At 41.2% G+C, this 25,569-nt stretch overlaps 2 protein-coding genes across 9 annotated transcripts in view; both read right to left on the bottom strand.

Annotated features, from left to right (window-relative positions):
- Nucleotides 1-11,323, bottom strand: part of lamb1b (laminin, beta 1b) — a 54,285-nt gene extending 42,962 nt beyond the window's left edge. For 2 of the 6 annotated variants that reach the window (XM_072674164.1, XM_072674165.1), the window contains exons 1-9: nucleotides 10,857-11,239; nucleotides 9,569-9,668; nucleotides 9,029-9,219; nucleotides 8,349-8,512; nucleotides 6,217-6,336; nucleotides 5,108-5,190; nucleotides 4,427-4,517; nucleotides 4,196-4,276; nucleotides 2,269-2,407 (exon numbers count right to left, since the gene is read on the bottom strand). In XM_072674164.1, the coding sequence (XP_072530265.1) occupies nucleotides 2,269-2,407; nucleotides 4,196-4,276; nucleotides 4,427-4,517; nucleotides 5,108-5,190; nucleotides 6,217-6,336; nucleotides 8,349-8,512; nucleotides 9,029-9,219; nucleotides 9,569-9,668; nucleotides 10,857-11,142 (1,255 nt within the window). In that variant the 5' untranslated portion in view covers nucleotides 11,143-11,239. Of the gene's footprint in view, nucleotides 1-802; nucleotides 1,508-2,268; nucleotides 2,408-4,195; nucleotides 4,277-4,426; nucleotides 4,518-5,107; nucleotides 5,191-6,216; nucleotides 6,337-8,348; nucleotides 8,513-9,028; nucleotides 9,220-9,568; nucleotides 9,669-10,856 lie in introns of those variants that run through there. The other 4 variants (XM_072674166.1, XM_072674170.1, XR_011979066.1 and 1 more) reach the window with 4 other exon arrangements.
- Nucleotides 11,324-13,568: 2,245 nt separating this feature from the next.
- Nucleotides 13,569-25,569, bottom strand: part of il15ra (interleukin 15 receptor subunit alpha) — a 42,220-nt gene continuing 30,219 nt past the window's right edge. For 2 of the 3 annotated variants that reach the window (XM_072674162.1, XM_072674161.1), the window contains 3 exons: nucleotides 24,344-24,595; nucleotides 16,020-16,104; nucleotides 13,569-15,171 (listed from right to left, as the gene is read on the bottom strand). In XM_072674162.1, coding sequence (XP_072530263.1) covers nucleotides 15,003-15,171; nucleotides 16,020-16,104; nucleotides 24,344-24,595 — 506 coding nt within the window. In that variant the 3' untranslated portion in view covers nucleotides 13,569-15,002. The remainder of the gene's footprint in view (nucleotides 15,172-16,019; nucleotides 16,105-24,343; nucleotides 24,596-25,569) is intronic. The other variant, XM_072674163.1, reaches the window with a different exon arrangement.

Genomic DNA, 25,569 nt, shown 5'->3' with positions numbered 1-25,569 from the left:
GGCTAAAGTTCCTTGATCAAGGGTCCAAGCTGAGGACCAGTGGGATTCACAGCAGTTAACACACAGCCTTTCCAAACCAGCCCTAGAGAAGAACCCTTCTGTGCAGGGAGGCTAGCCTGGATGATGGCAACAATGACAAAAATGCAACACAGTAACACAATGCATCAGTTGGATCTACACTATATGTCCAAATGTTTGTGGACACCCCTTGCCTGGTACCTGTAGAGACGTACTATTAAAAGAATAGGACTAGAGGACATAAACATAACCCTTTTGGCACCATGCTGCCTAATGCCAGGCGTGGGCAAGAGGGGTACTGTGTTTTCAGGAATGATGAGGTTGCTCCATCCAATACTTTTGGGACGAGGTAAGGTGGTGATCATCCAACATCCTGACCTCACTAACACACTTGTCACTGAATGCAATCAAATCCACACAGCAATGTTCCTCCAAAATCTATTAGAAAGTATTTTTCCCTGGACAGTAGACAGTTACTCCAACAAAAGCAGGACCAACTTCTTCTTTTTTTTTTTTTTTAAATGCCCTTGATTTCAGAAGGAACAATGAATGAGCAGGTGTCCCAATACTTTTGTCCACACAGCACCCACAGGAAGTGTTGGGGAAGAGGGACGAGGTTGTGTTTTTTAAAAAAGGCAAGATTTAAATGAACACAACTGGACATTTGATAGTGGGGATGAGGAGCTTCAGATGCGCCACCCCTCACAAACCAGAGTCATTTCATAGCCCTAATTTAATTTAGTATAAGATTTAAAAATAATTAAAAACACAACACAGAGGGATATATAATCAACCAGTTTATGGTCTTGTATTAGTAGAAAACACAGTATGCATAGTTTATACAACATGATTCTAATGAAGTCGTTCAGAGATCCTCAACCCTGGTCTTGGGATCCATCATCCTTAAGACTAACCCTAATCAACCCTACATGATCCCCATAGGTCCTGCTTTCCGAAGTGCTTGATAGTTATCTGAGGTGTGTTGGATTTGGGTTTGACGGTGTAACCAGGAGGGTCGATGACCATTTCTGTAAAGGTCTTATTATGTGGATTACTAGGCCTCTTGGCATGATATCAGTGTTGGCACCGTATATTGATTCTACACTCCATTCAAACACTATTAAACTTCCTTCCAAGAACACATGAAAGGCTCTAAAACTTATGAACCCCTTAATGCTAAGGCGAATATTTACATATGGCATTAGACAGGAAGAGCACCAGAGTAAAGAAAGTGAAGTCAGTACTGCAGTACTAATTATTTATATAGATAGATGTGTATACATACACACCTGCCTGTCTGTCGGTCTGTCTGTGATTTTATTTTAATTACACATGTTTCTATGGTCTACAATTCCTGGTCAGACATCTACAGTTTGGCCAGTGGGGCAGCAAAGTAGAGGTGTTGCCGTAAAAAGGCCAGAACTTTCTCCCATGAGTCCTCCTGTGCATCTGCATGTGGTTTGGTCTGTCCACCCCAAAGCATGACCACGGTCAACACACAGAACACAAGCACACCCGTTACAATGTTTGATTTATGTAGCAGCACAATGAAGACAATGAAGAAAAATGAGAAGTACCAAGCTAGAGATTCACTAAGTGCAGTTTTCTTGGCCCATTTTTTGAACACATGACTGTCTGATTCTGATTTTGGCCGATTTCGATTTTCTTTCTTTCTAAGAATTATAAAAGACAACTTTTCATTAAGAATATCAAATATATATTTAATATATACTGCAAAACAGTGTGTTTGTACATGTGTAAGCTTTTGTAAATAAAGCTCAGACATCTGAAGTTTATAAAAGACTTTCTATATATTTCATCTAAAGCATGTAACATTTTTAACAAGGCAACCAATGAAATGAGAGTTAAACTGAACCAGAGTGAACGCAGGGCTGAACAGCGGGACAGATTTAATCAGGTTTGTGATTAAAAAAGCTAAACTTGTTGCTAATGTTTACATGGACTTGGTGGCAATAATTAAACCTGCACAGTGACATCCATGTGTGTGTGTAGGGGTATTTGTGCTGCTGGTGACCGGCACAGAATCGTTTACATGAGACTGATCTGGTCGGTCACGCTGAAAACTGCCCAAATCTGGCCACCGGCCGATTGTTCAGCGCATCTCTAAAGCAAACACTACTTCTATAGATAATCAAACTTAAAACACAATAGACAAATGTGTAAGGTGACATTATATTTGGAAAATTATTGAATTCATATTGAAATTGATCAGTAATACCCAGCACACACCTTTCTCTTTGCTCTGCACCATAAAGTTGCTGGCCCGGTGGTGTGGTGTGTATGGTGGTTCGATCAGGTGACCTGCCCCAGGATAGGAGAGGATTTGCAGCAGGTGGCGATTCCCAGCTTTCTCCATTATTTGCTCCATCTAAGGGTAGAGTGTCGTGTGGGGAAGGCAAAAACTCTGGTCAGACAATGTTATTAACCAGATATGCACACAAGAAATCAGTGCTAAAAAGCCTTACTCAAACAAAAGCACTGTAAAAGCAGCATTACTTCAAAATTGGCATTTCTCCTGGGCCTCCTCTACAATCAGGAAGAGTGATCCAGCTCCACCTCTACACACGCATTTTGGGAACTGTCACTGAAAAGTAAAGAAGCATGTGGACTGACGCGGGAGAGTAATATTACAGGATTTTACACAAAAACGACTTGGATTTCACTGCTCTTGTGAGTGTTGTCCTGTTCGCTTTAACTGCAAAGTTACATTGTGCAGTTTCTAAACCCAGAGTAGCAACCATAGAGACGCTACGCTCCTTATTACAGTCAGTGGAGCATCGCAATCATACTGAAGCTGCAATTGATGTCAAACTTTCTCCCAATTTGGTACTGACAATTACATTTACAGTATTCATCTACAGCGACAAGGTTACTGGTATTACAGAGGAGGGCCAATGTAGCATTCAGAGTCTTGCCCAAGGTGTTGCACAGCATAGTCACCCAGACCTGGAATCGAACCCCAGTCTCCCACATGGTGCGGTAACTCTGGTGGTGTTATCCGTTGTGCCACACCAAACACAACCAATTAACCTACTAATTGTAACTCTCCCCATCAATGCTAGCTCCCCCTAGCAACGCTCCCAGCACTAGGAGGGTACGGACATGACGGTAAAATCAGCCACGCCTCTTTTCGAACTGCCGCTGATGCAGCATAGCTAGGCTGCTGACATGCTCTGAGGTAGGTGCTGGGTCCCCAGCTCCACCACACCAGCTAACATCCATCCGGAGAAAGCACGGCTGCTAAGGGCAAAATGGCATGGCTCAGGATTCGAACCTGAGACTCTCGGGCCATAGTGGCAGTGGCAGCTAAGCCACTCAGAGCCGAAGCTGCTACCTTAAGGTAAAAATGCTACATAAGGTTGCTGTAAGTGAATTAATGGCCTAATCAAGTTAAGGTAATCTAACAAAAACAAGCGGAGTAGGAGTAGTAAAACAAACTGCCCCAATAGCTCATAATGTGCCACGAATTCAGCAGATTTTATGATGTACTACATCTGGTCCAAATGACTGGGATAAAACACACATTGCTGAACCACGCTGCACTCTGGCATGACTGAGTGGGAGTGTGTGGCTTTTTTAATGTCTTGTAAAATCCTAAAGTAATTAACTTTAGTAATTAACCCATACTCTAATTGATATGTGCGGTAAAATGTGTGGATGTCAAGATTTTTTTAATTGTCTGGTAAAAGTGCCTCTGTCACAATTGCATCTCACTAATGGAACCACATGTCAAAACAGTGTCAGGCAAGAAATATGGAGACAGTGAGGGAAAATGAGCCGAAACAACAGAACAAGAAGAGACTCTTTAAACAAAGTTTGTATAAATCAGGACAACAAAGCTGTTGACTTAAATAATTGACAATCAGCACCTCAAATAGAAAACCTTTAGCTTTATGCTGTAGTTTGGCTTGTTTTGGATCGGTTAGCATTGTACATGTAATGAGGGACTTTCAGAAATGCTGCTAGAGATGGAGAGAAAACACACCTCTGCTAAGAAGCAGCACAGCATAGCCACCCAGTAGCACAGCATAGCAAAGCACAGCATAGCAAAGCACAGCATAGCACAGCAAAAGGGGTCAATCTCTTCCCAATTCTGTCATAACAATTTAATCTAATTAATTCAATGCTTTTACAAATGCTATTTGTCCTTACTCACATCCTTAGCAGACTCAGCTGTAGGCCAGTTCTGATCGTCATCACCGTTAACCAGCAGCAATGGACACTTTATCTGACCAACCTGTGTGTCCAAGAAAGTAACATTCTCATTAAATAATAAGTAAATAAAAAGAATAATAAGAGTACTGCTATGTAAAATTGATGTTTTTAATATGTGCTTTATAAATATAAATAGATATAAATAAATATGCACATTAGAGTTATATCTTACATCCACTTTTAGCTTGGGGTCTGTTGGGATGGGCAGGATTATCTCTCTCCAGATCAGCTGATTGTCCTTCATTTGTACTTTCCACATCTTCCTAAATACAATTATTTAATAATTATTTAATAATATAATGGCACAATTTTGTAAGATTTCCAATTCCATCCTTCCATCTGTGAACATCAGCTATTAAACATTAGCTATTAAAGACTGCAAATTGTTCTGGTTGATGAAAGTAAAGCTCTAAAAATGAAGGTGAACAGAAGCCCGTCTACATAAGCAATGTGAAATCTGTAACAATCATACAAGGATTAACCCCTTGTTCACACTAGCGGACAACAAGTCACCCCAAGTTTGTCTCTTGTGGGTGCTGCCGTTGTTGCATGTGGAAAAGGTGCAGCTTTCAAAAATAAAATGTAATGTCCCTGAAAATGTCAAATTCAGAGACTTTGTGTCTAAAACTGGCCCCAATAATTTAGTTGGAGCCAATCGTTTCACCACATCATAGCTCATTTGCATAAGCAAATCTAAAATCTAAACATTGCTCATTTGTCTCCTCGCCGCTTGCGGCTAAATTGCAGCTACAAAGCGTGTAATTTATTTTTTTTATCAGAAATGACTGATCGCTCGGCGCTCTGTTGACTGCTCGTGTGAACACAGGGTAAAAGAGAAGTCCTGAAGACTTACTTGCTTATCTCTTCAAAGACTTCGACTAGAGACCCTTGGACAGGAGTCAAATGACTACCACTGATGCACACACAACATCGGGGCTGCAACAATACAACACACAAGGAGACAAACATTGTCACTGAGGCCTAGTCTTAAGATTTAAGGATTTACATGTTAGACAGCATACAGGCCTATTGTGCTGTTTCAGTGCACAGCAAAATAATCATGATTATCATTCCAGCCCCAGCTAATGTATGTATGCGTGAGAAAAAATATTAATCTAATATCTTAGTAAGTGGATCACAGCATTTCCCCGTTTTTAAAAAAAAGAGAAAAGCATAAAAAAGGCATCTTATTTCTAAAAAAAACAACAATAATAAAAATCTGCATTACTTACCTGCAATATAGAACTATTATATAAATATTTGACAGCAAAATAAGGGGCACACAGAATTACTTAAGAAGTAATTGTTCAGCAAAAAAAAGAAAAAAAAAAGTTATTGCAAAAATCTCAGAACAAGAAATAAAGAGACACTATATGTCCAAATGTTTGTGGACACCCCTTCTAATGAATGCATTGCTGTGCTGCCCATGGCTGACACAGATGACGCAGACGAATACACAGGCACACCTTGTCTAATCCATGTGGAGAAGTACTGCCAATACAATAGGACTATCTGGAGTAGATAAACATGAACCTATAAGCACCATGCCCCTAGTGCCAAGCGTGGGCTAGAAAAGGATGGAGCTGTGGAGCATTGGAAGAACTGTGTTCTCCGGAATGAGGGTGGAGCTTCATCTAATACTTTTGGTATGAGTAGGGGAGTTGGGGATGATGAGGTGGGGTGGTGACCGTCAAACATCCTGACCTCACTAATTGTTGATTAATTGTTGATTAAGGCAAATAAATCTTCTCAGCTATGCTCTTCAAAATCTAGCAGAAAGCCTTCTTCTCTGCACAGTAGAGACAGTTACTCCGACAAAAGCAGGATAAAGTATTTTTGAATATCCTTGATTTCAGAAGGAATAATGAATTAGCTGGTGTCCCAAAACTTTTGTCCATTTGCTAAAATCAATTGTTTGCACGTGCATGTGCCTGTGTCTGTGTGTATGTATTGGCAACTCACCTTAACAATTTTGGAGTATGCAGCCATGGACAGTGAGACAGAAGACCCGAACGAAAGGCCAAACAGAGCCACTCTGTCTCTCTGCACCATGGGATGGTCCTGAAGAATCTCAAATGCAGTCTACAATACACACACACACACACACACACACACACACACACACACGAAATGAAAAGTGAGATCAAGGACATGATGAGGCCAACCAGAATCTCAATTTTTACTCTCTATACTAATAACATACAACAGATACAGTATTTCAATAACAGACGTATTCAGTAGTGAAACCCTGAGTGTGAAACGTCTGGGATGGTCTATTAAAGCCCCTGGGAACACATTTTGATATATGAATGTTTTGTATAATAGTAAACTTAATGAGTGTGTGTGACTGGCAATCCATCACTGTCTAACTACATTTGCTTACATTACCATGGCAAAATACACAGCCTTAAGACAGAGAAGCTATGCGTTTTAGCTTTCTACTCTGAACTGAGATTTCACAGATCTTTAGGTTTTTACTGAGGTTCTGATATCTGGAACCTAGTTACCAGCCCATATATAGAAACAAGCTCGAGCAGCGACTGGGCAGAGTGGCTGCCACATGTCCCAATGTCCCACCTGCCACTCTGCTTCATAGGCCACTGGATGTGAGGGAAGGCGGAACACACGGGGCAGTCACTTACTCACTCAAGGCGTAGCTTAAGCTTTAGCTCCAGCTCTCTAGGTTGTTCAGACGTGCAGAGGGCAGAGCCATGCAAGCCTTGTGATTGGTCAGGGGTATGCTGATGTAAACCTGGCCCACTTTTATGACCACCTATTTTACATGGAAAGGACAGCAATACTGGTTGACATACAGCAGACATTTATGAAACTTTGGGAGGATATTCATAAGGGGTTCCCAGGGGCTTTAACTACAATCATGGGTTTTAAATAAATAAATAAATAAATAAATAAATAAAGGAAACCCATTAAAGTCTTTGTCATTTTAAACATGTGGACATCTCATCTTCATGCAATCGATCCTGAGAGATTGGGGTTAGTAAGTATAAGTAAACACACATAACTGAAGAAGTGTCTTTAAACGTATTAACTAATAGAAAGGCAAACGTTAGGACCCCCTATGCCCCCTCTTTGGCTAAAATAATCGCAATTAGACATTTCCTGGGAGAATGGTTTTCCCACTCCTCCATGCAGAAATCTTTCAGCAGTGTGACGTTTCAGCTTCAATGTTTATACAGAGGTCTTACATTTCCCTCAAGCACCCTCTGATATAGTCAAGAATTCCCAGGGGATTCTGGAATAGGGGAGCTTGCCAGGCCCAAGACACAGAAAGTACATCCTGAAATACATGCTTGTGTCGTAGTGATCCACACCCGAGTAGCAGGATCTCAAACTGAGTAAATGGGTGGCAAAATAATTGGTCAAAGTGCCGGCAGTTGTTGTAAATTTTCTCCACCTGTAAATGCTTTCTAATAGTTCTGAGATCTTCTTAAACCTCCTTTCCAGACTCCTCTGCATCTCCACCATTCTTTTTGAAGGCCTCAGTGAGCTCTTTGGATCTGGCCATGGTGATCTTCACCACTAACTACAACAATTAAGACATTTCTTCAGGTGTGCATGTTTAGTTATTGTACCTCCATCTTTCAATATTTTATATGGTTTTATAGGCAACCAATGCTGCCTATGTTATGAAGGCCAATCAGGTGAAAAAGGCCAGCAGCTGGACTTTACCCAATGATTTCACAACTCATTCACTCAGTTTGAGATAGTGTCTGAGCTCCTGCTACTCACGTGTGGATCACTACAACACAAACACGTATTTCAGGATGTACTTTCTGAAACTTGATTATCACAGCGTATTGTCCAGCAGGGATACAGTGAACACAAACTGGAGGAGAACTGGATTTCTCTCTTCTTATATTACACATGCTCAACACACACCCAGACCCATTTCCTTATTCTCCTCCTAGCAACCTAGAAATCTGCACAGTTTCAAGTAGTAGATCCAGTTTATCAACTGATTATGGAGCCCTTCATCAGCTGGGTGAGGCGTGTTGACTCAAGGAATGCTGGAACCATGCAGCACTTACAGCTGTTTATGTTGGGTAAGGAGAAAAGTCTGTGGGTTGAATTACCTCAAAGTAACCAGCATTTAGCTCTGTTGCATAGGTGTCCTCTGGGGACAGATACTCCAGGGCCAAAGAAACAAAGCCATGCGATGCCAGGAGGGCAGCTCGGTACTCCACCAGACCTCCACCTCCTCCCCACATGTCCAGGACAGCAGGAAATGGCCCAGGGCCTAGAACGCACATGGTTATCTATTTGGCTTGCTAGTTCGACTTTTGCAAAAACAATGAGCAGTTCTTTTATCTTGTTTGGGTTTTTTTCTCCCTCCCTCCAGACAGAATCCAGCATAGGCCCTCCTTCTGTTTTCTTTTGTACTGGCTCATGCTAGTGAGGTTCACAATGCATTTACAAATCACTTTAAGCTGTTCTTTAATGAACAAGAAAAAGGAGGCAAGCCTAGCTTTGCTGGAGAATTATCAGCTGCATAGAATAGTCAATGGCATCTCAACAAAGGGGAGATAGGGGAATATATTCTAGGGACCAAATATATCTTTATTTTGAAAAAAAGGGCTATAGCCTAAAATGACCTTTATGCCCCATTTCATGTGACCCTGCCTGGTTATGGACTCAAGCCTTGTACCACAGTACTGGACAATAAATGCTAAATACATACATTTTAGTAAATACTGTGTCAAAAACGGTCCTTAGAAAAACACTGGAGAATCTATGGGTGTGTGTATGTGTATACCTGGAGGGATAAACAGGGTTCCTCGAACTTCCTTCTCCCGAACACTGAGCCTTTGTACACCTGGAGCCATATACCAGCGCTCTATGACACAGGTTCCCAATGCTGTGAGGAGGTTAAAGCCCTGAGTCACGTGTCCATCATAAACAGAGATGTGGAAAACCATTGGTAAGAGGACATCTTTCTTGCGCAATCTAAATTCCAGAAAGGTTGTGAATGAAAGGGTGGATATGAGAGAGAGAGAGAGAGAGAGAGAGAGAGAGAGAGAGAGAGAGATAAGCACAAAGTTAAGTGCTAGGATTTTCAGTTATCAGCAGCAGTGTGATGTCAGGGGCCTGGTTACTGGTTATATCAGTGACGCATTACTCAATAATCAGTAATCCATTATTTTCACGTCTGTGTGTGTGTGTGTTTTAAGGCCACATCATAAAAATAGACTTTCCTGAATATGCTTTGGAGAGCCATTCAGTCTTACTCTCTCTCTCTTGCATTAGAATCAAATCTAAACAGTGAAGATCAAAAATGCCTGGTGTCTGGTGTTACCTCAGTCCAGTTCGGCTTCCTGGCACCGGCTGCAAACTCCACATCAGCCCCATGCACTCGACACCTTTATACGTTCCGCCGACACTGGCATCCTTAGCCACTGTTGAAAACCACATTTATGAATGCCACAGACACAAAGCCATCTCCAAAAGCAACAATCACTATCACATCAAACATCTGAATTTTAACATGACTTATACCACTCTTATATACACAAACACACACACATACATACATACATACATACATTATATATTATATATACACACACACACACACACACACATATACACACACACACACACACACACACACACACATATCTGCAGATTAGTATGGCAGGATTAGTAAGCCTTTTGATCTTTTATCCCTACTTTTCTTGATATCATGAAATCAATTGACACATGTGAACATTTTTACTAGTAAAAACTGAATTTCTAATAAAATTATTTTTAATAGTAAAAATGTAATTTCCACTAGTAAGCATTTAATTTATACTAGCAAAAATATCTGTACTACTAAAAATTTAATTCTTGAAATCAAAAATAAAACTTACTAGTTAAAACTTCATAATTTAACACTTTAATTTAATCATATCAAAAATAACAATACATTTTTACAAGTAACAATTCAGTTTAATAACAAAATGAAAATAAAAGCACTGCATGGTCCTAAATTTGCTTTTGGTCATGCTGATCAACCAGTATGGTCATGCTAGGTCACACTGGTGGTCCAGCTTCGTCCGGTTGATCATGCTTGTAGACCAGCTAAACCATCAATTTATTATTTTTTTTTTTTTTTACCAAAAGGGCATACTGGTCGACCAGAATGACCAAGTTTGTTGGCCAGCCTGACCAGCCTGACCATGCTGCTTGTCTTGTATGACCAATCTGACTAAACCGGTACAGCGGCCTTACCAAACTGGTCAACCAGTATGACCTGCCTGATGACCTCGCTGGTTAAGCTGGTCATGATGACCGACCAGCTAATCCATCAAGCTCAAATATATAAACCTACACTATGCTGGTCAAGAGCTAGACTGGTTAACAACAGCATAACCATGAGCTTTCTTCCCAGTGCAGGCTTGGATGACCAATTCTTCCAACAACCCTGACCATCCGAAAGCAGCTGACCAGCAACAGCTGGATTTCTCAGCATGGCTATGAAGGTCCATCACGTGTGTTGCGCAATCACTGATGTCCTGAAATACCCCCCTTTGGGGTTAAATCAGGAGTGGATACCAAGCTAGATCTCTGAAAGTGAAGTGAAAGGGAGGGAGGGTACTCACCGGTTACTGTGCCGAGCTCGTCGCTGACATAGTGTCCAAACGCCTCCCAAAAGTCCCTGTCCTCGGACTGATGCACACAGTGGAGAGTCACCCCCTGCCCGGGGTTCAGATTCCTCACGACGATCTGAAACCTTTCGTCTACAAGCCCCCTGGCTGGCTCGACCGAGAGTAAAGGCCAAGCCCCGGCTACGGAGGTCAGGGACCTGCGGAGAGGAGCGGGCTGCATGCTCAGATCCGTCGCAGTAGTGAATGAAGGCTCCTCGTTACTCCTCGTGGCGGCCCGCATGTAAACAAACCGGCGACTACAGGAGCCGCGGAGGGTCAAAACACCCCCAGCTCGCCCAAATTCACACAAAAAGGGGGGAATGGAGGAAACCGGACTCCTACCTGTCTGCGGCCAGCATTGTACTTCATGTGGATGTATATGAGCTGGGGTACAACGTCCTTAACATCGACCTTTGGCTATAGCTACTATACTGTGTGCTATTGCGAGAGAAGGCGCTGAGGGAGCACCCTTAACCCATTAATGCCCACACTTTTCACAGGGGTGGAAAACTACACGAGTAATACGTTTAAAACGAAATTAATGTATAATTTATAAATTAAAAGTCGTCTATTAATATTTGTACATGAGATAAATGACAAAAAGTACGTTCAAGAGGGGTTTATTGACGTTTAACAATATACAAGTATCTAGTGAAGTAAAAAAAAAGAGCAATAACTCAATACTAAAGAACCCATGTGGACACAAAAATATTGCATTTAATTTTTTATAATTAATAACACACACACTAACGTAAGCTCAGCCATCTCTGTTTCAGTGAGCTTCAAGCATGCTCCAGGTGGTAGTAACTTCAGGCTCCTGCAGATGGCGCTGCTCGAGGAGGATCAGGCTATAAATACCTGAGGGTGTGTGATGGGTATCATAGATGGAGAAGAGGTGGTACAGTGCAGTGTGTGGAATATAGGTCTTAAACCAGTATACAGGGGGAAAAAAAGATTGCAGTGGAAAGACAGAACTAATGGACAGGGTCCGCCGGCGTGTTTTTCACAGCTCGCCTTTTTGCAGTTTCTGAAAGAACTTTCCGCAGAAAACTGCACACCATCAACATGTGGAGCAGAGCGGCACGCAAGAGGCCTTGGATAATGTCCTGTAGACTGCAGGGATCTCTGCTGCCACTGCTGGTAGACCCGGATGACCGTATGCTTCCATACACCTGCAGACTGTGGTCCTCGGCACGCTCAAATGCAATCACTCCTTTTAGCCAATCATTAACTGTATCTGCTTTACGACCCATTTCCTACACATCCAACCAGACCCTCGCTGCACTGTACCACCTCTTCTCAATCTGTGAACACCATCACCCGCCCCACACGTGTTTATAGCTCGATCATCCTCGTGCAGCGCCATCTGCAGGAGCCTGAAAGTTACTCAAGTCAAGTCAAGTGGGTTTTATTGTCATTTCAGCTACATACAGAGTACACAGTGAAACGAAACAACGTTCCTCCAGGACCATGGTGCAACATAGACACAGTGCATACAGAACACAAGTGCAACACAATACAAGTGCGGACAGACAACACAACACAGTACAGACAGAGGATAATAAATAATTGGAGGTAGTGTGAAAATTCTGCAGTGTGTAATAAATATTGAGTCCAGTGAGGTAGTAATGTTAGCAAATGCACTAATCTATGCACTAATTTATCTGGGGTAAATGGAGAGAGAGAGAGAGAGAGAGAGAGAGAGAGAGAGAGAGAGAGAGAGAGAGAGAGAGTGCATGTAACAGAAAAGACATCAGTTCAGAAGTTGAGTTGAGAAGTCTGATGGCTTGGGGGAAGAAGCTATTGCAGAGTCTGGTCTTGTTGGACCGGATGCTGCGGTACCTTCTTCCTGATGGCAGGAGGGAGAACTACCACCTTAAACACGCAAGGTGACATTTTTTTGGTCTGAGAAGCTTATTTTCAAAATATTTATTACATTTATTTAAAATTACCTTAATTTGAAAATATACGGGGGATATTAAACACAGATATGTAGCATATGTTAAAGTTAAGTATTAGCAAATACACCTTTTGCATGGCAAAAACAAGCTTCTTAGGTACAGAAACACAGTAAAACACAGTAAAAATGCAGTTGGATCAGAGAACTAAAATGTATTTTAAGATATATTTAATCAATTAGAGTCATTGGGCAATTTCATTTCATGTCATGTTTAAAAAATATTATATTTAATAGATTTCTTTGCCATTTTTGTACATTGCATACATTTTTCATTAATAAATGACGATTTTTCCAGGTGGGAAGAGTGTATTTGTACTTAAACATGGTTAGAATATAATGAAAGGCAGAAATTCAACAGAAAATGATTTTATATAGAAAATTATTACATTACATTGTTACATATAATGTTGTCATAGGTCAGCTAAGGCAGGCCACTGGGCCATGGAGCAGTGGTATTGCCAAGAACTGTGGTCATCTTCTGCTGACTTTGTAAGTATGAATATCACCAACACTGTTTATGTTGTTTATGGTTCCATGGAGATCCACTGTTAAGCCTGGTTCCTTCCTGAGTTGTTCAGCTGGGAAAATATTGAAACCAAGATCCTCCACACTGTGCATGAAGGAAAAACACACTTCTGTTCCGTCTTCATGTCATGATGTTAGATTTTGTTCATATGAAAATCTTGGTGTGACAATAACTGAGACTGTTATTGTTTTCAACAAACTGTTTATTTAACTGTTTTTTACCTCGCTTATAGTTTCTGTGGAAGATCAAGCTGATAAACAGAAAAAAATATACACACACAAATATGTATTGATATATGGACTCCATAAGACCTCCTGGAAGGTGTCCTGTGGTATCTGGCACCGAGACATTTCTCCAGTAAGTCTTTTCACAGGTACAGCATACTATGAACAAGACCTGCCTGATGTTTTTAGATGTTCTGACCCAGTCGTCTAGACATTACAGTTTGGTTCGCTTGCCCATTTTTCTTGCTTCAGCACTTCATCCCCAAAAGGATTTACTTTTTGTATATATATATATATATGTGCAATATGTTGCACTATGTGCAATATCGCACCCCCATGTGCAATTAAGAGTCTTTCACTGTAAATAATATTGTTTATTGCTTTTTTAATTCTTATCTATATTGTGTGTATATAGTGTAAATTATTTATTTATCTAAATTTTTGTAACTGAGTGTCCTGCTATCCCTTTCTGCTGTTACACTGTGAATTTCCCCACTGCGGGACTAATAAAGGACTATCTTATCTTATCTTATCTTATCTTATATATATATATATATTTCACTGTTAAAATTAAGCTACTATGAAATCATAGACTGTTTAATTATTTGTCAGAGTACAAACTTTCAAAATCAGTGGGGAATCAAATACTTATTTCCTCCAGTGTATATATATATATATATATATATATATATATATATATATATATATATATATACACAGTGGAGAAACGGGGCCATGTATCACAAAATCCTGGGTGACAACCTCCTTGCCTCTGCCAGGGCACTGAAAACGGGTCATGGATGGGTCTTCCAGCACGACAACGACCCAAACCATACAGCCAAGGAAAAAAAGGAGTGGCTCCATAACAAGCATATCAAGGTCATGGAATGACCTAGCCAGTCTCCTGCCCTTTATCCTGTAGAAAATCTATGGAGAGAGTTGAAGCTTCACGTTTCTAAATGCACGCCTAAAAATCTTAAGGATTTGGAGATGATCTGCAGAGAGGAGTGGGCCAAAATTACTCCTGAAGTGTGTGCAAACCTTATAAAAAACTAAAAAAAACGTCTGACTGCTGTGCTTGCCAACAGGGGTTTTGCCACATAGAAAATAAATGATGTTTTACTAGGGGGTCAAATACTTATTTCCCTCAATAAAATTTCATGTAATTTTCTCAGTTTTTCTTTTGATATTCTATGTGTCACTGTTAAAATAAAGACGGCCTAAAATTGAGATGTTTCATTTTTTTTTTTTTTTTTAAACTTTTAAAGTCAGTGGTGGGGGGGGGGGGGTCACACACTTATTTCCTCCACTGTATATATATATATATATACACGCTGACATATACACACACATTGCTAAAGAACACATTAAGACTTCACAGAATCAACAGATTATGCCTGCTGGACAACAATTAAGGGGTCTGTTTTGAGATCTTGGGCAGAGTTTTCCATAGAAAGAGGCGTACACTGGACAGAGTCTGGGCAGCTGTTCAGGCTGGTTGCGAGGTTTAACAGGGGCTGATCTGAGCCTGGGGGCGGGTTTGTCCTCTCCACCGTGAAACTGCTCGCGTGAGAGAGAGAAAGTGACAAAGAGAAATAAGAAAGACCAACAGAGAATCAGTTCTGTCTAATCACATTAGAACAGAATAAGCATCACAACTGTACATATATATAATTGTACATAATAGGACCCCACAGGACTGACCCCCACACAGCAGGTACGTATTATTTTGGGTGGTGGGTCATTCTCAGCACTGCAGTGACACTGACTGGCATGGTGGTGGTGGTGTGTTAGTAGCGTGTGTTGACCTGGTACGGGTGGATCAGACACAGCAGTGCTGCTGGAGTGTTTAAACCCCTCAGCTTCACTGCTGGACTGAGAACAGTCCACCAACCAGAAACATTCATTCAACAGTGTCCTGTGGGCAGCAGCAGATCAGAGCTTCTGTCTCTGACTTTACATCTACAAGGTGGACCAACTAGTGCTATGAAGATTTGAGGATCTGCATCCAGGGTAAGTGCATTATTGAGGTCAGGATGTTGAATAATCACCACCCAACCTCATCCCCAACTCCACAAATCCTCCCAAAAGTATTGGATGGAGCACCATCCATCATTCCAGAGAACACCGTTTTCCCACTGCTCCACAGCTCAGTGCTGGGGGGCTTTATACCCATCTAGCCCATGCCTGGCGTTAGGCAGCATGGTGGCAATAAGTAGATGTTTATCTGCTCCAGGAGCCCTATTCCATTGGCAGTACTTCTCTACAGGGACTAGACAAGCTGTGTTTGTGTACATTTGTACATCTGTGTCAGCAATGGGTGCAACCTAAAGCAGCTGAATGCATTCATTAGAAGAGGTGTCCACAAACATTTGGACATATAGTGTAGCTCATGTTTAAAAACCTACCGTCTACACCAGAGGAGAATTCCTGCTGCAGATGCAACGACCACGATGAGCAATAATACTGTTCCTGCAGCTATTGTCCCAGGATCTGAGTTTGGGGGAAACAGGAGAAAGTGTACATGACTGAAACAGTAACACACACGGTTCTATAAGCCATACCACAGACTCACAACTTCTATCTATTATGAGGTTTGTGTATGTAAAGAACCAGAACTTTTTTTAAGGGTCTAAAGTGAGGCCCAAAGCTCTGGGGCCACTAATGAAAATGATTCTCATGAAGAAAGATAACGTTTCTAAAAGTAGAGTCATGCTCCTCATTTCCTCTAATGATAGTGTGCACTCAAGTTGCATGGACTTCACAAGCCTCAGATTATCAGATCAGATAAAGCTGACAGCTGTCCAAGCACAAGCTTCAGTGGATGACATCTGATCTTTCCAGCCCTTCAAAGACCTAAACATGGCTTACATTTTCATCTATTATATTTGATCTTCTTCATCTAATATTTTAATGTTACCCGTGTAAATGCTCGATGTGATTGAAGGGCTATTTCTAGAAATCGTACATTACGTGGAGTTCTTCTCTCTCACACTATCTTACACTTAAAAAATATTGGTGCTATAAATGGTTCCACTGTTGGTTCCATAAAGAAACATGTCTGTAAAAGCCAGCTTTGAGCGTGGAGAACCTTCTGAAGGTTTCAAGAACATCACTTTACCAAATGAAATGTTCTTCACACTTACATTAACATTTACATTACATTACTTCTCCAGAGTGACTTTCAAAAGAGCTTCACTGTTCACTCAAGAATCACCTCAGCTAGTTTGAATAGACTAGAATTTTAAAGACTCAAGTCAATAAGGAGACCATAATACTCTACTCTTCACCCAGGATCTCTCGGAAGAGGAGGATCTTCAGTCTGGGTTTGAAGACAGCGAGTGTAAGAAAAAAGTCTGAACACTCGTCTTCCGGGGATCTTAAGGGATGGCGGGTCGAGCCGAGCCAAGCCAAGCCAAAGGTGCTACAACTACATACAGAGAAAAGTTAATTAATTTTTTTTTATTAGCATCTCTATGTGTTTGGCAGCTGTTTTATTCCAGGCATTTCCTCAAACAAAGCTGAGTTACCTGATATTTGCTGACTATGGCATAAAGTCCCAACAGTAGTGTGAAAGACTAGTGGAGACTAGCAGTGGAGGTTATTTCACCATAGTGATTTCTGAATGCTCTCAAAGTTAAAAAATTTGTACTGTGTTTAAATTTCAATAATATCTTCTTTGCATTATAATTATTATAATCATTTCTTTGCATTATATGAGCAGTTGGTTTTAAGCAGTTGTCATTGCTGCAAATAAATGCTCAGGCAACTTTTTTATTTGGAATTTAAAATTGAAATTTGAAATTTTGTCCATGGTTTATGAAATACAACACAAATGTTTATTACCCTAAACACACTGTCACATAGTAAAACCAGAGAAACTGATCATGTAGGGTGGTCTCTTCATTTTTTCCAGAGCTGTATATATACACACACACATATAGTCCAATTATACCAACACAGTTACTGCCAATATAGACAAACAGACAAAACAGTGTTGCTGTAAAAGAAATAATATAATATAATATAAATATAAATATTTTTATGTGGCAATAACTAGTGCATCTAAAAATATATAAATATCATGAAACAGCTAATTGGTGACATATTTCAAACTTTTTTTAGTTTTACTTTTGATTAGAATGGCTTTTAGCCAATGAAATTCAGAAATCCAGCGTCACAGATTATTAAAATACTTAATTTTATTTTATTCTATTTTTTTTTTTTTAAGTTTAAAAGAATTACTATTAAAAAAGCTATCAACATAAAAAACGTTGTCACGTTTATATACTTTTACACCAAATACATCACCTTAAATCACTTTTTGAATGAACTTACAAACAGAAATGTTTTTTTTTTTTGATGATGTTCTAATTTTCCCAAAAAGCAAAAGATTCATTTTTAAAGCAAACTCTGTAAAATAAAGGTGCTCCTAGGGGCTCTTTGAGCAATGCCATAGAACAACCACTTTACATCAAGTAAAAGGTTCTTCACTCTCACACACTTCTATTACAGACATGCTTCTTTATGGAACCAAAAGTGTCTTTAAGAGTGTAGGGTGGGAGGCATTGGTCATCAGAGTGGACAGAAGCTAATGCACTGCACTGTAACTGCAGACGTAGAGCCACTTGCTTGCATAGGACATTCTTATACTAGTAAGACTGAGTGTTTGTTTTGAGGCTGAATTATGCAGCTGTTGTTGGCATGTTTTCAACATCCTGACACACACACACACACACACTGAACAAATGGTGCTTTTTGTGCAATGTGGTGATGTAACATCTGTTGTTCCCTGTTTTCTCCCCAATTTGGTCATTTCCAATTGCCAGCCAGTAGTTAAGACTCCCCTATTACACAATGCTGCCAGTGCTGGGAGGGTGACAGCTAGCATGTGCTTCACCTCCATCTTTAAAAACTGCTGCTGGACAGCTCACTGTTCTTGAAGGACTAGCTAACAGACACCCACATGCTGAGCGGTGGGGAGAGGGAGGGCCACTTCCAGCCACGGGTGGCTGTGGCACCACTCGGGATCGCTTTGACTGTTGCGCCACCCAGAAGCCCACCGATACAACATGACAAGTGTCAGTCAGGCAAATTTAAAGCAACATTTGTGTCAGTGCAGAGAGGATACTGCATGAGACAGAAGTGTGTGTGTGTGTGTGTGTGTGTGTGTGTATGTATGTAAATTCCCATTTCTTATGCAGATGATGATCAGTCTGTGAGTGAATTAGAGAAGAAAGGAAAGAGAAAGTGAGCGAATGAAAAGACTTTCCCTCCAGCCCATGCAACATGCAACTTTATGGTCAGTCTTCTGCAGTGGACAGCTAATCCTAACCCTTAACTTTCCTGGATTCTTCATGGTCTTCAGTGGTTCTGCTCAGCCACAATGGAGTCTTTCATTTGCTAGCTAGCTTAAACATCTGGAAGCTTAGTTTTTAGCTTTGCAGTAACTTTCTACATTCTACAGTCATGCTCCTACTACTCAACCCTCCCACTGCAAATGAGGTTCATTAGCAAAATGTACAAACCTTTAGCCGTTTGCAATCAACCAATCAAACAAGAGCCATTTCACTCCCAAAACAGCTAATAAAACAAGTGCTTTCTCCATATTCAGCAAATTCATGACGATTGCAGTCTCCGAATTACTCAACCCCTTCTTCACAAGCGCCTTAAGTACTTTCTCAAACCCTTCTGCTGTTCTGACCAGCTAAAAAAGGACGCACAGCCAGACACCAGCTACTGGCAGCGTTCCTGAAGACCCTTAGCCCATTCCTCATGGGCAGTGTCCTCCAGTTAACTTGAAATATTCTTGGGTTTGGGTGCTTCAACTGCCTTTAACCGCCTTCCTTAAATCCCACTAAAGATTTTCTATGGGGTTCAAGTCAGGCGACTGTGACGGCCACTCAAGAATCTTCTAGGACTTCTTCTGAAACCAAGCCTTGGTGGCCTTCAGGAATTGAATGTGTTTCATTTATTTATTTATTTAGGCCAAATTTGGTACTGAAAGTTAACCCACTCAACTCCGTAACTCCACTATAACTCCCCCTAACACTAGCAATGCTCCCAACACTAGAAGGGTAAGAACTTATCATGTCTCCTTTGATACATGTGAATCCAGCTACCACCTCTTTTCGATCCGCTAGACATCGCCAAGCAGCAGACACGCTCAGAGGAAAGCGGCAGGTCCACAGCTCCACCGCTTAAGAGTGATGAGGGGGAAAGGAGGGTTAATTGTGCACTCTCAGTCTCCGGCCACTGATGGCATTACACAGCTGAGTCACTTAGAGCCCTTTATCTTAAGCACACCTGATGCAACTAACGAGGCCATTGATTTGCCACCTAATTTGCAAATGTGTGCACTTATGATTTGTACATTTTGCTAATTGTCATACTTTGCAATGGGGGCTGAATTATTTTGATTGCAACCGTAAAAGCAGCCTCTCTTTATTCTTTAGGCCAGGGGGTTCCAACCTTCTGCACCCCCTTGAGAAACATGAACCAACCCGATCATTCTGAATGCAAACAAAAATAACGGATAAATTACGGTAGCCATTAGTTTTGCTTGATTTAAGATTTTGGGGGCAGCTGTGTCCTTCAGGCTTGCGACTCAGGACACTTGATCCCCAGGAGCAGTGTCTGTGGCCGAGGTGCCCTAGTGTGTGTGTGTGTGTGTGTGTGTGTTCACTGTCACGGATGGGTTAAATGTGGAGGTTCCACTGTACAGCTGTGCAATGGTGATACAGCATGCTGAATTTTGACTTGCTCTAAAAATAGCTAGCGAGCTACTCATCGGGGGACCCTTTATTTGGATGCTCCTTTTTAGAAGGGATAAACTCTCATCAGACTCTCAGTATCATCTCAACACCATCTCAGTGATGGAGCAGTGGTGGATTAACTGGATTAGGCTGAGATTAAGGGGCCAGAGTGAGGGGTAGGATTAGATTTTGGGATGAGGTTATGGTTAGGACTAGGGCCAGGATGAGGGGTAGGACTGGGTTTTGGGATGAGATTAGGGTAAGGATTAGGGTCAGGATGAGGGTTAGAATTAGAGTTTGGATTAAAGTTAGGGTTAGAATTAGGGCCAGGATGAGCGTTAGGATTAAGTTTTGGGTTAAGGTTGGGGTTAGGATTAAGATTAGATTTTAAATTAAGGATAAAAGGATAAAGGATAAAGGTGCACGTATTCGTCACTGTACAGTGTGGACTGTACAGCGAAATGTGTCCTCCGCATTTAACCCATCTGGTAGTGAACACACTCACACACACACACGTGTTAGGGGCAGTGAGTACACACACACACCCAGAGCGGTGGGCAGCCAACTCCAGCGCCCGGGGAGCAGAGAGGGTAAAGGGCCTTGCTCAAGGGCCCAACAGTGGCAGCTTGCCGAGCCCGGGAATCGAACCCACAACCCTGTTATCGATATCCCGGCGCTCTAACCGCTGAGCCACCACTGCCTTGAGGTCCTTGAGGTCAAGGTTAGGATTACGGCCAGGATGATGATTAGGATTAGGTTTTGGGTTGGGTTTAAGATTAGGGCCAAGATTAGGATTAGGATTAAGTTTTGGGTTGATGTTCAGGTTAGGATTAGGGCCAAGATTAGTGTTAAGAATTTGGGTTAAGGTTAAAATTAAGGTTAGGCCCAGGATGAGGGTTAGGATTAGGTTTTGGGTTGAGATTAAGGTTAGGATTAGGGCAGAGATGAGGGTTAGGATTAGGTTTTGGATTGAGATTAAGGGGAGGATTAGGGCCAGGGTTAGGCTTTTGGTGAGGCTGGGTTGAGTTTAGCTTGGAATGGAAGTTTACTTGATGTAACAGATGAACAGTAAATCTACTGAATGTCAGCAAAGGATCAGCAGAACATCTTCAGGCTCTTTACCTCAGTGTATTCAGATGCTTCACTGCTGCTACTGCTGTTGTTGTGTTACTGATACTCTTATAGAGACTAATTCTGCTACTTGATGTGTTACCGATTAAATATGATTTTATTAAAAAAAGAATAGATGAGTTTGTTAAAAATGATCCTCATTGGATCAGTGTTATTCACATTGGTTTTGCCAGACCAATCAACAACCTTAACCTAAATGTGAAATTTGAACATATAAACTGTCCCTAGTGCATCTTGTTAAAATCAGCCCATGAGAAACACCCTTTATAACTTCAGTGTGAGTGGGTGTGGCTAAACCACAGTAGAATATACAGTATTTAAATGTGCTGTTTTTGTAAGATTGTAGCAGATAGTTACTGTTTTACTGTCAATAGCACCTGACCACCTGCAGCCAAACAAAACATGTAAGGCAGTTGCCGCTCTGCCATATGCAAACGCTGCCCTTGCTCATCCAGACTGCAGTGAAAGCTGAAAGTGAAAGTCTGGATGTTGAAACACAAGACGGGTTCATACTGATCTTCCTTTAAACAACGGACGAGTAGGTCAACATACTTGGAATGAATAATGCATGAAATAAATGCCTTCCTGTTTCTAGTAAGACAGTCTTCTCGGAAACCCTCAGACATGAAGCAGACGTGAAGAGACAACTACCATTCTAAAAGTAGACAAAAGTATTGGGACACCTGCTCATTCATTCTTTCTTCTGAAATCAAGGGTATTAAAAATAGTTTATCCTGCTTTTGTTGGAGCAACTGTCCCTACTGTCCAGGGAAGAAGGCTTTCTACTAGGTCTTGGAGGAGCATTGCTGTGAGCATTTGATTGCATTCATTGGCAAAAGGCATTAGTGAGGTCAGGATCCTGTATGACCATCACCCCACCTCATCCCAAAAGTATTGGACGGAGCACCCTCAATCATTCCAGAGAACACAGTTCTCCCACTGCTCCACAGCTCAATGGTGCCAAGAGGCTCCTGCTTCCTGGTCCAGAGAGTCCTATTCTATTGGCAGTACTTCTCTACAGGGACTAGACAAGCTGTGTATGTGTGTGCATTTGTACCTGTGTATCTGTGTCAGTTAAAATTGCTGAAGCTATTCAGTAGAAGGGGTGTCCACAAATATTTGGCCATGTAGTGTATGCCGACCCTCGCTGCCTGTACTGACCATAGCTTACAGAAAAGTCTAGACAGACTCTGCATCTCCACCCCTACGCCCCAGATCTATAGGACAGAAGGAAAAGCCTCTCACGGAAGTCCCACACCCGTGTTTCTCAATGAAAAAGTAAGAGATGGAACGTGAGCTGGAGGCGATGTTCGGCGGGTCACGCAGTGGTTGATTGGTTTAATTGTACTGAAAAATAATTCACAGGATTCAAATGTGATTTCAATCATTTCCACATTAATGAAACACATCCCAGTGTGGCCTTTAATCGACCTACTAGAATGACCCTGCTTCAGCTGCCAGTGGGTAAGTACTGCATGTCCAGTAGGGCAGGGTGCATATTTATGTATGTATGTATTTATTTATTATTCTTTAATTATACTTAACATAAATAAAGGTGCAACAAAGGGTTCTTTGACCGACGCCATGTACAAAAAACAAAAACATGTTAAAACATTTTAAAGGTTTAAGGAACTTAATGTAAAGGTTATACAGGTCATCTCCGTTACAAAAATGGTTCTTCTGTGGCTATCACTCAAAAAATGCTCCGTAGCACCTTTTTATTTTAGTGTATTTAAATATGAATCATATTATTTTTACACAAACAGCATAGACACCTCCGCTATAAATGACTGTGTAGTCTAATATTTTAAATGAAGCAGTTGAGCTGAAAGCGAATGTGAGCAAATGTCACACAATCAATACAACTTACCCCATAGGTGGGGTTAACTGTAACAGACTGGTTGCATACAATTCTATGATACCTATATTTCTAAGCAGATGAGCTTTCCAACCTACGTATTTAAAAATATCTCGTCAAAATAAATATAATTAGTGAAAAGAGGTTGTGTCAAATATGCCATGTTTTTTATGGCCTGAACAAGTAAATCCAGAAAACCAAAATTCACGGTTCAAAAAAAGGGAGACAAATGTGAGACAGTAATTTCACATTTACAGCATCTATCTGACTTACAAGGTTACTCATATTACAGAGGCGTGCCAATGTAGTGTTCAGAGTCTTGCCTTTGGTGTAGTGCACTGGGAATCAAACCCCAGTCTCCCACATGGTGCAGTAGCTCAGTGACAGGTAGTGGTGTTATCTGTTGCACCAGACCAACCATTTGTGTTAGTGCCTTGTTTGTATTAGTGACGTATTTAGACACGGCCTGTCTGCTCGTTTTTATTAGTGTCTTTATTAGTCTATTTTGATAGACTGTCTGTGATCTAGCGGTTGCATGGAGCGATTGCCTCTCTCACGCACACCTGTTTTTGCTAAGTGGTTAGTATTGGTTTGTTGGATGGTTAGTTACAATGAGGTTGCTAGATAGTTGCCATGGTGTTGCTAGGTGGTTGCTAGGGTGTTGCTATGTTTTTTCTGCCTTTCAATGCCCAACCATAATAACTTATGCCATGTAGACTGAAATATTATAAGCTAGACATCAAAGGCATTTTTAGATGGTTTAAAGTTTTCAATCTACTATATCACTCAAACCGCCCTTTGAAGTTCAATGAAGTCACTCTGTCTTTAATGTGCTGCTGTGTGTTTTACTCATGTGGAAATGATCTACACACTTGAACCCAGTTAAATGACTATATTTGTCAGCGTGGATAAGCAGTATTTGAGATAGCTAGTGATTAGTTTGGTTCAGTTCATGCTGTCTGGAGACCAGGCGGGGGCCTACATTCACCTGTCCTGGTGTTGAAGTCGGTGTCAGTGTCGGTGTCGGTGTCGGTGGTGGTGGTGGTGTTGCTTGAACTGGTGGACTGTGAGGACACTGTGGTCAGATTTTCTCTGACTGTCAAAGTAGCGGATGAGGAAAGTGTAATACTATTGGCTGTGGTCATAGACTCCTCCTCCTTTGTTGTGGTCCTCAGAGGTGTGTGATGGGAAGTTCCTGTTGTTGGGGCAGTGGTGTGTGTTGTTGTAAAGGCTGTCTGTCCTGTCATAGGTCAAAAGGAACGCATCAAACATGAAACAAACAGGAACAGACAAACACACACCACGCGGGACACACAGCGCACTTCATATGACTTTTTTTTCTTTTTTCATTTCATTTTCACGTAAAAACCTTGCATCTCCATTGTCCTGTTGTTCCTCATATCCTCATGTCAAAAAAAAACCCTGTATGTCCAAAATGGGGATTTTACAGGAGAAGGCCGAAATGTTCTTAACTTTGAATGGAAGGAAGTTCATGTAAGATAGGAACTTTATGTGTTCAAATGTTTGATTATTTATGCTGAACCCATTGCTGACACAGATGTGCAAATGCACACACGCACACAGCTAGTCCCTGTAGAGAAGTTACTGTTAATAGAATAGGACTCTCTGGAGCAGATAAACATGAACCTATTGGCACCATGCTGCTGCCTAATGCCAGGCGTGGGCTAGAGGGGTATAAAGGCCGCTGGCATTGAGCTGTGGAGCAGTGGAAGAGCTGTGTTCTCTGGAATGATGGATGGTGGAGCTCTATCCAATACTTCTGGGATAAGTTGGGGAGTTGGGGATGATGAGGTGGGGTGGTGATCATCACCCAACATCCTGACCCAGCGACTTCACTTTGTAAGTCGATCTGGATAAGAGCGTCTGCTAAATGCCGTAAATGTAAATGTAAATGTAAATGACCTCTCTAACGCTCTTGTCGCTGAATGCAATCAAATCCTCACAGCGATGCTCCAGCTCCAAAATCTAGTAGAACACCTTCTTTTCTGGACAGTAGAGACTGTTACTCCATCAAAAGCAGGATGAAGGCTTTTTCAATACCTTGATTTCAGAACAATCAATGAATAAACAGGTGTCCCAATACTTTTGTCCATATAGTGTATTTATTTACATATTCTTTCTTCCATTCAAACGTTAGGAAGGTGTTTTCCTTCTCTTGTAAAGTTGACATTTTGGAGGTGCAAGGTTTTTGCC

Source organism: Salminus brasiliensis, chromosome 2 (assembly GCF_030463535.1).
Source record: "Salminus brasiliensis chromosome 2, fSalBra1.hap2, whole genome shotgun sequence".
Classification (NCBI taxonomy): domain Eukaryota; kingdom Metazoa; phylum Chordata; class Actinopteri; order Characiformes; family Bryconidae; genus Salminus; species Salminus brasiliensis.
Note: the sequence above shows the minus strand (reverse complement) of the source record. Positions and strands in the feature narration are given on the sequence as shown.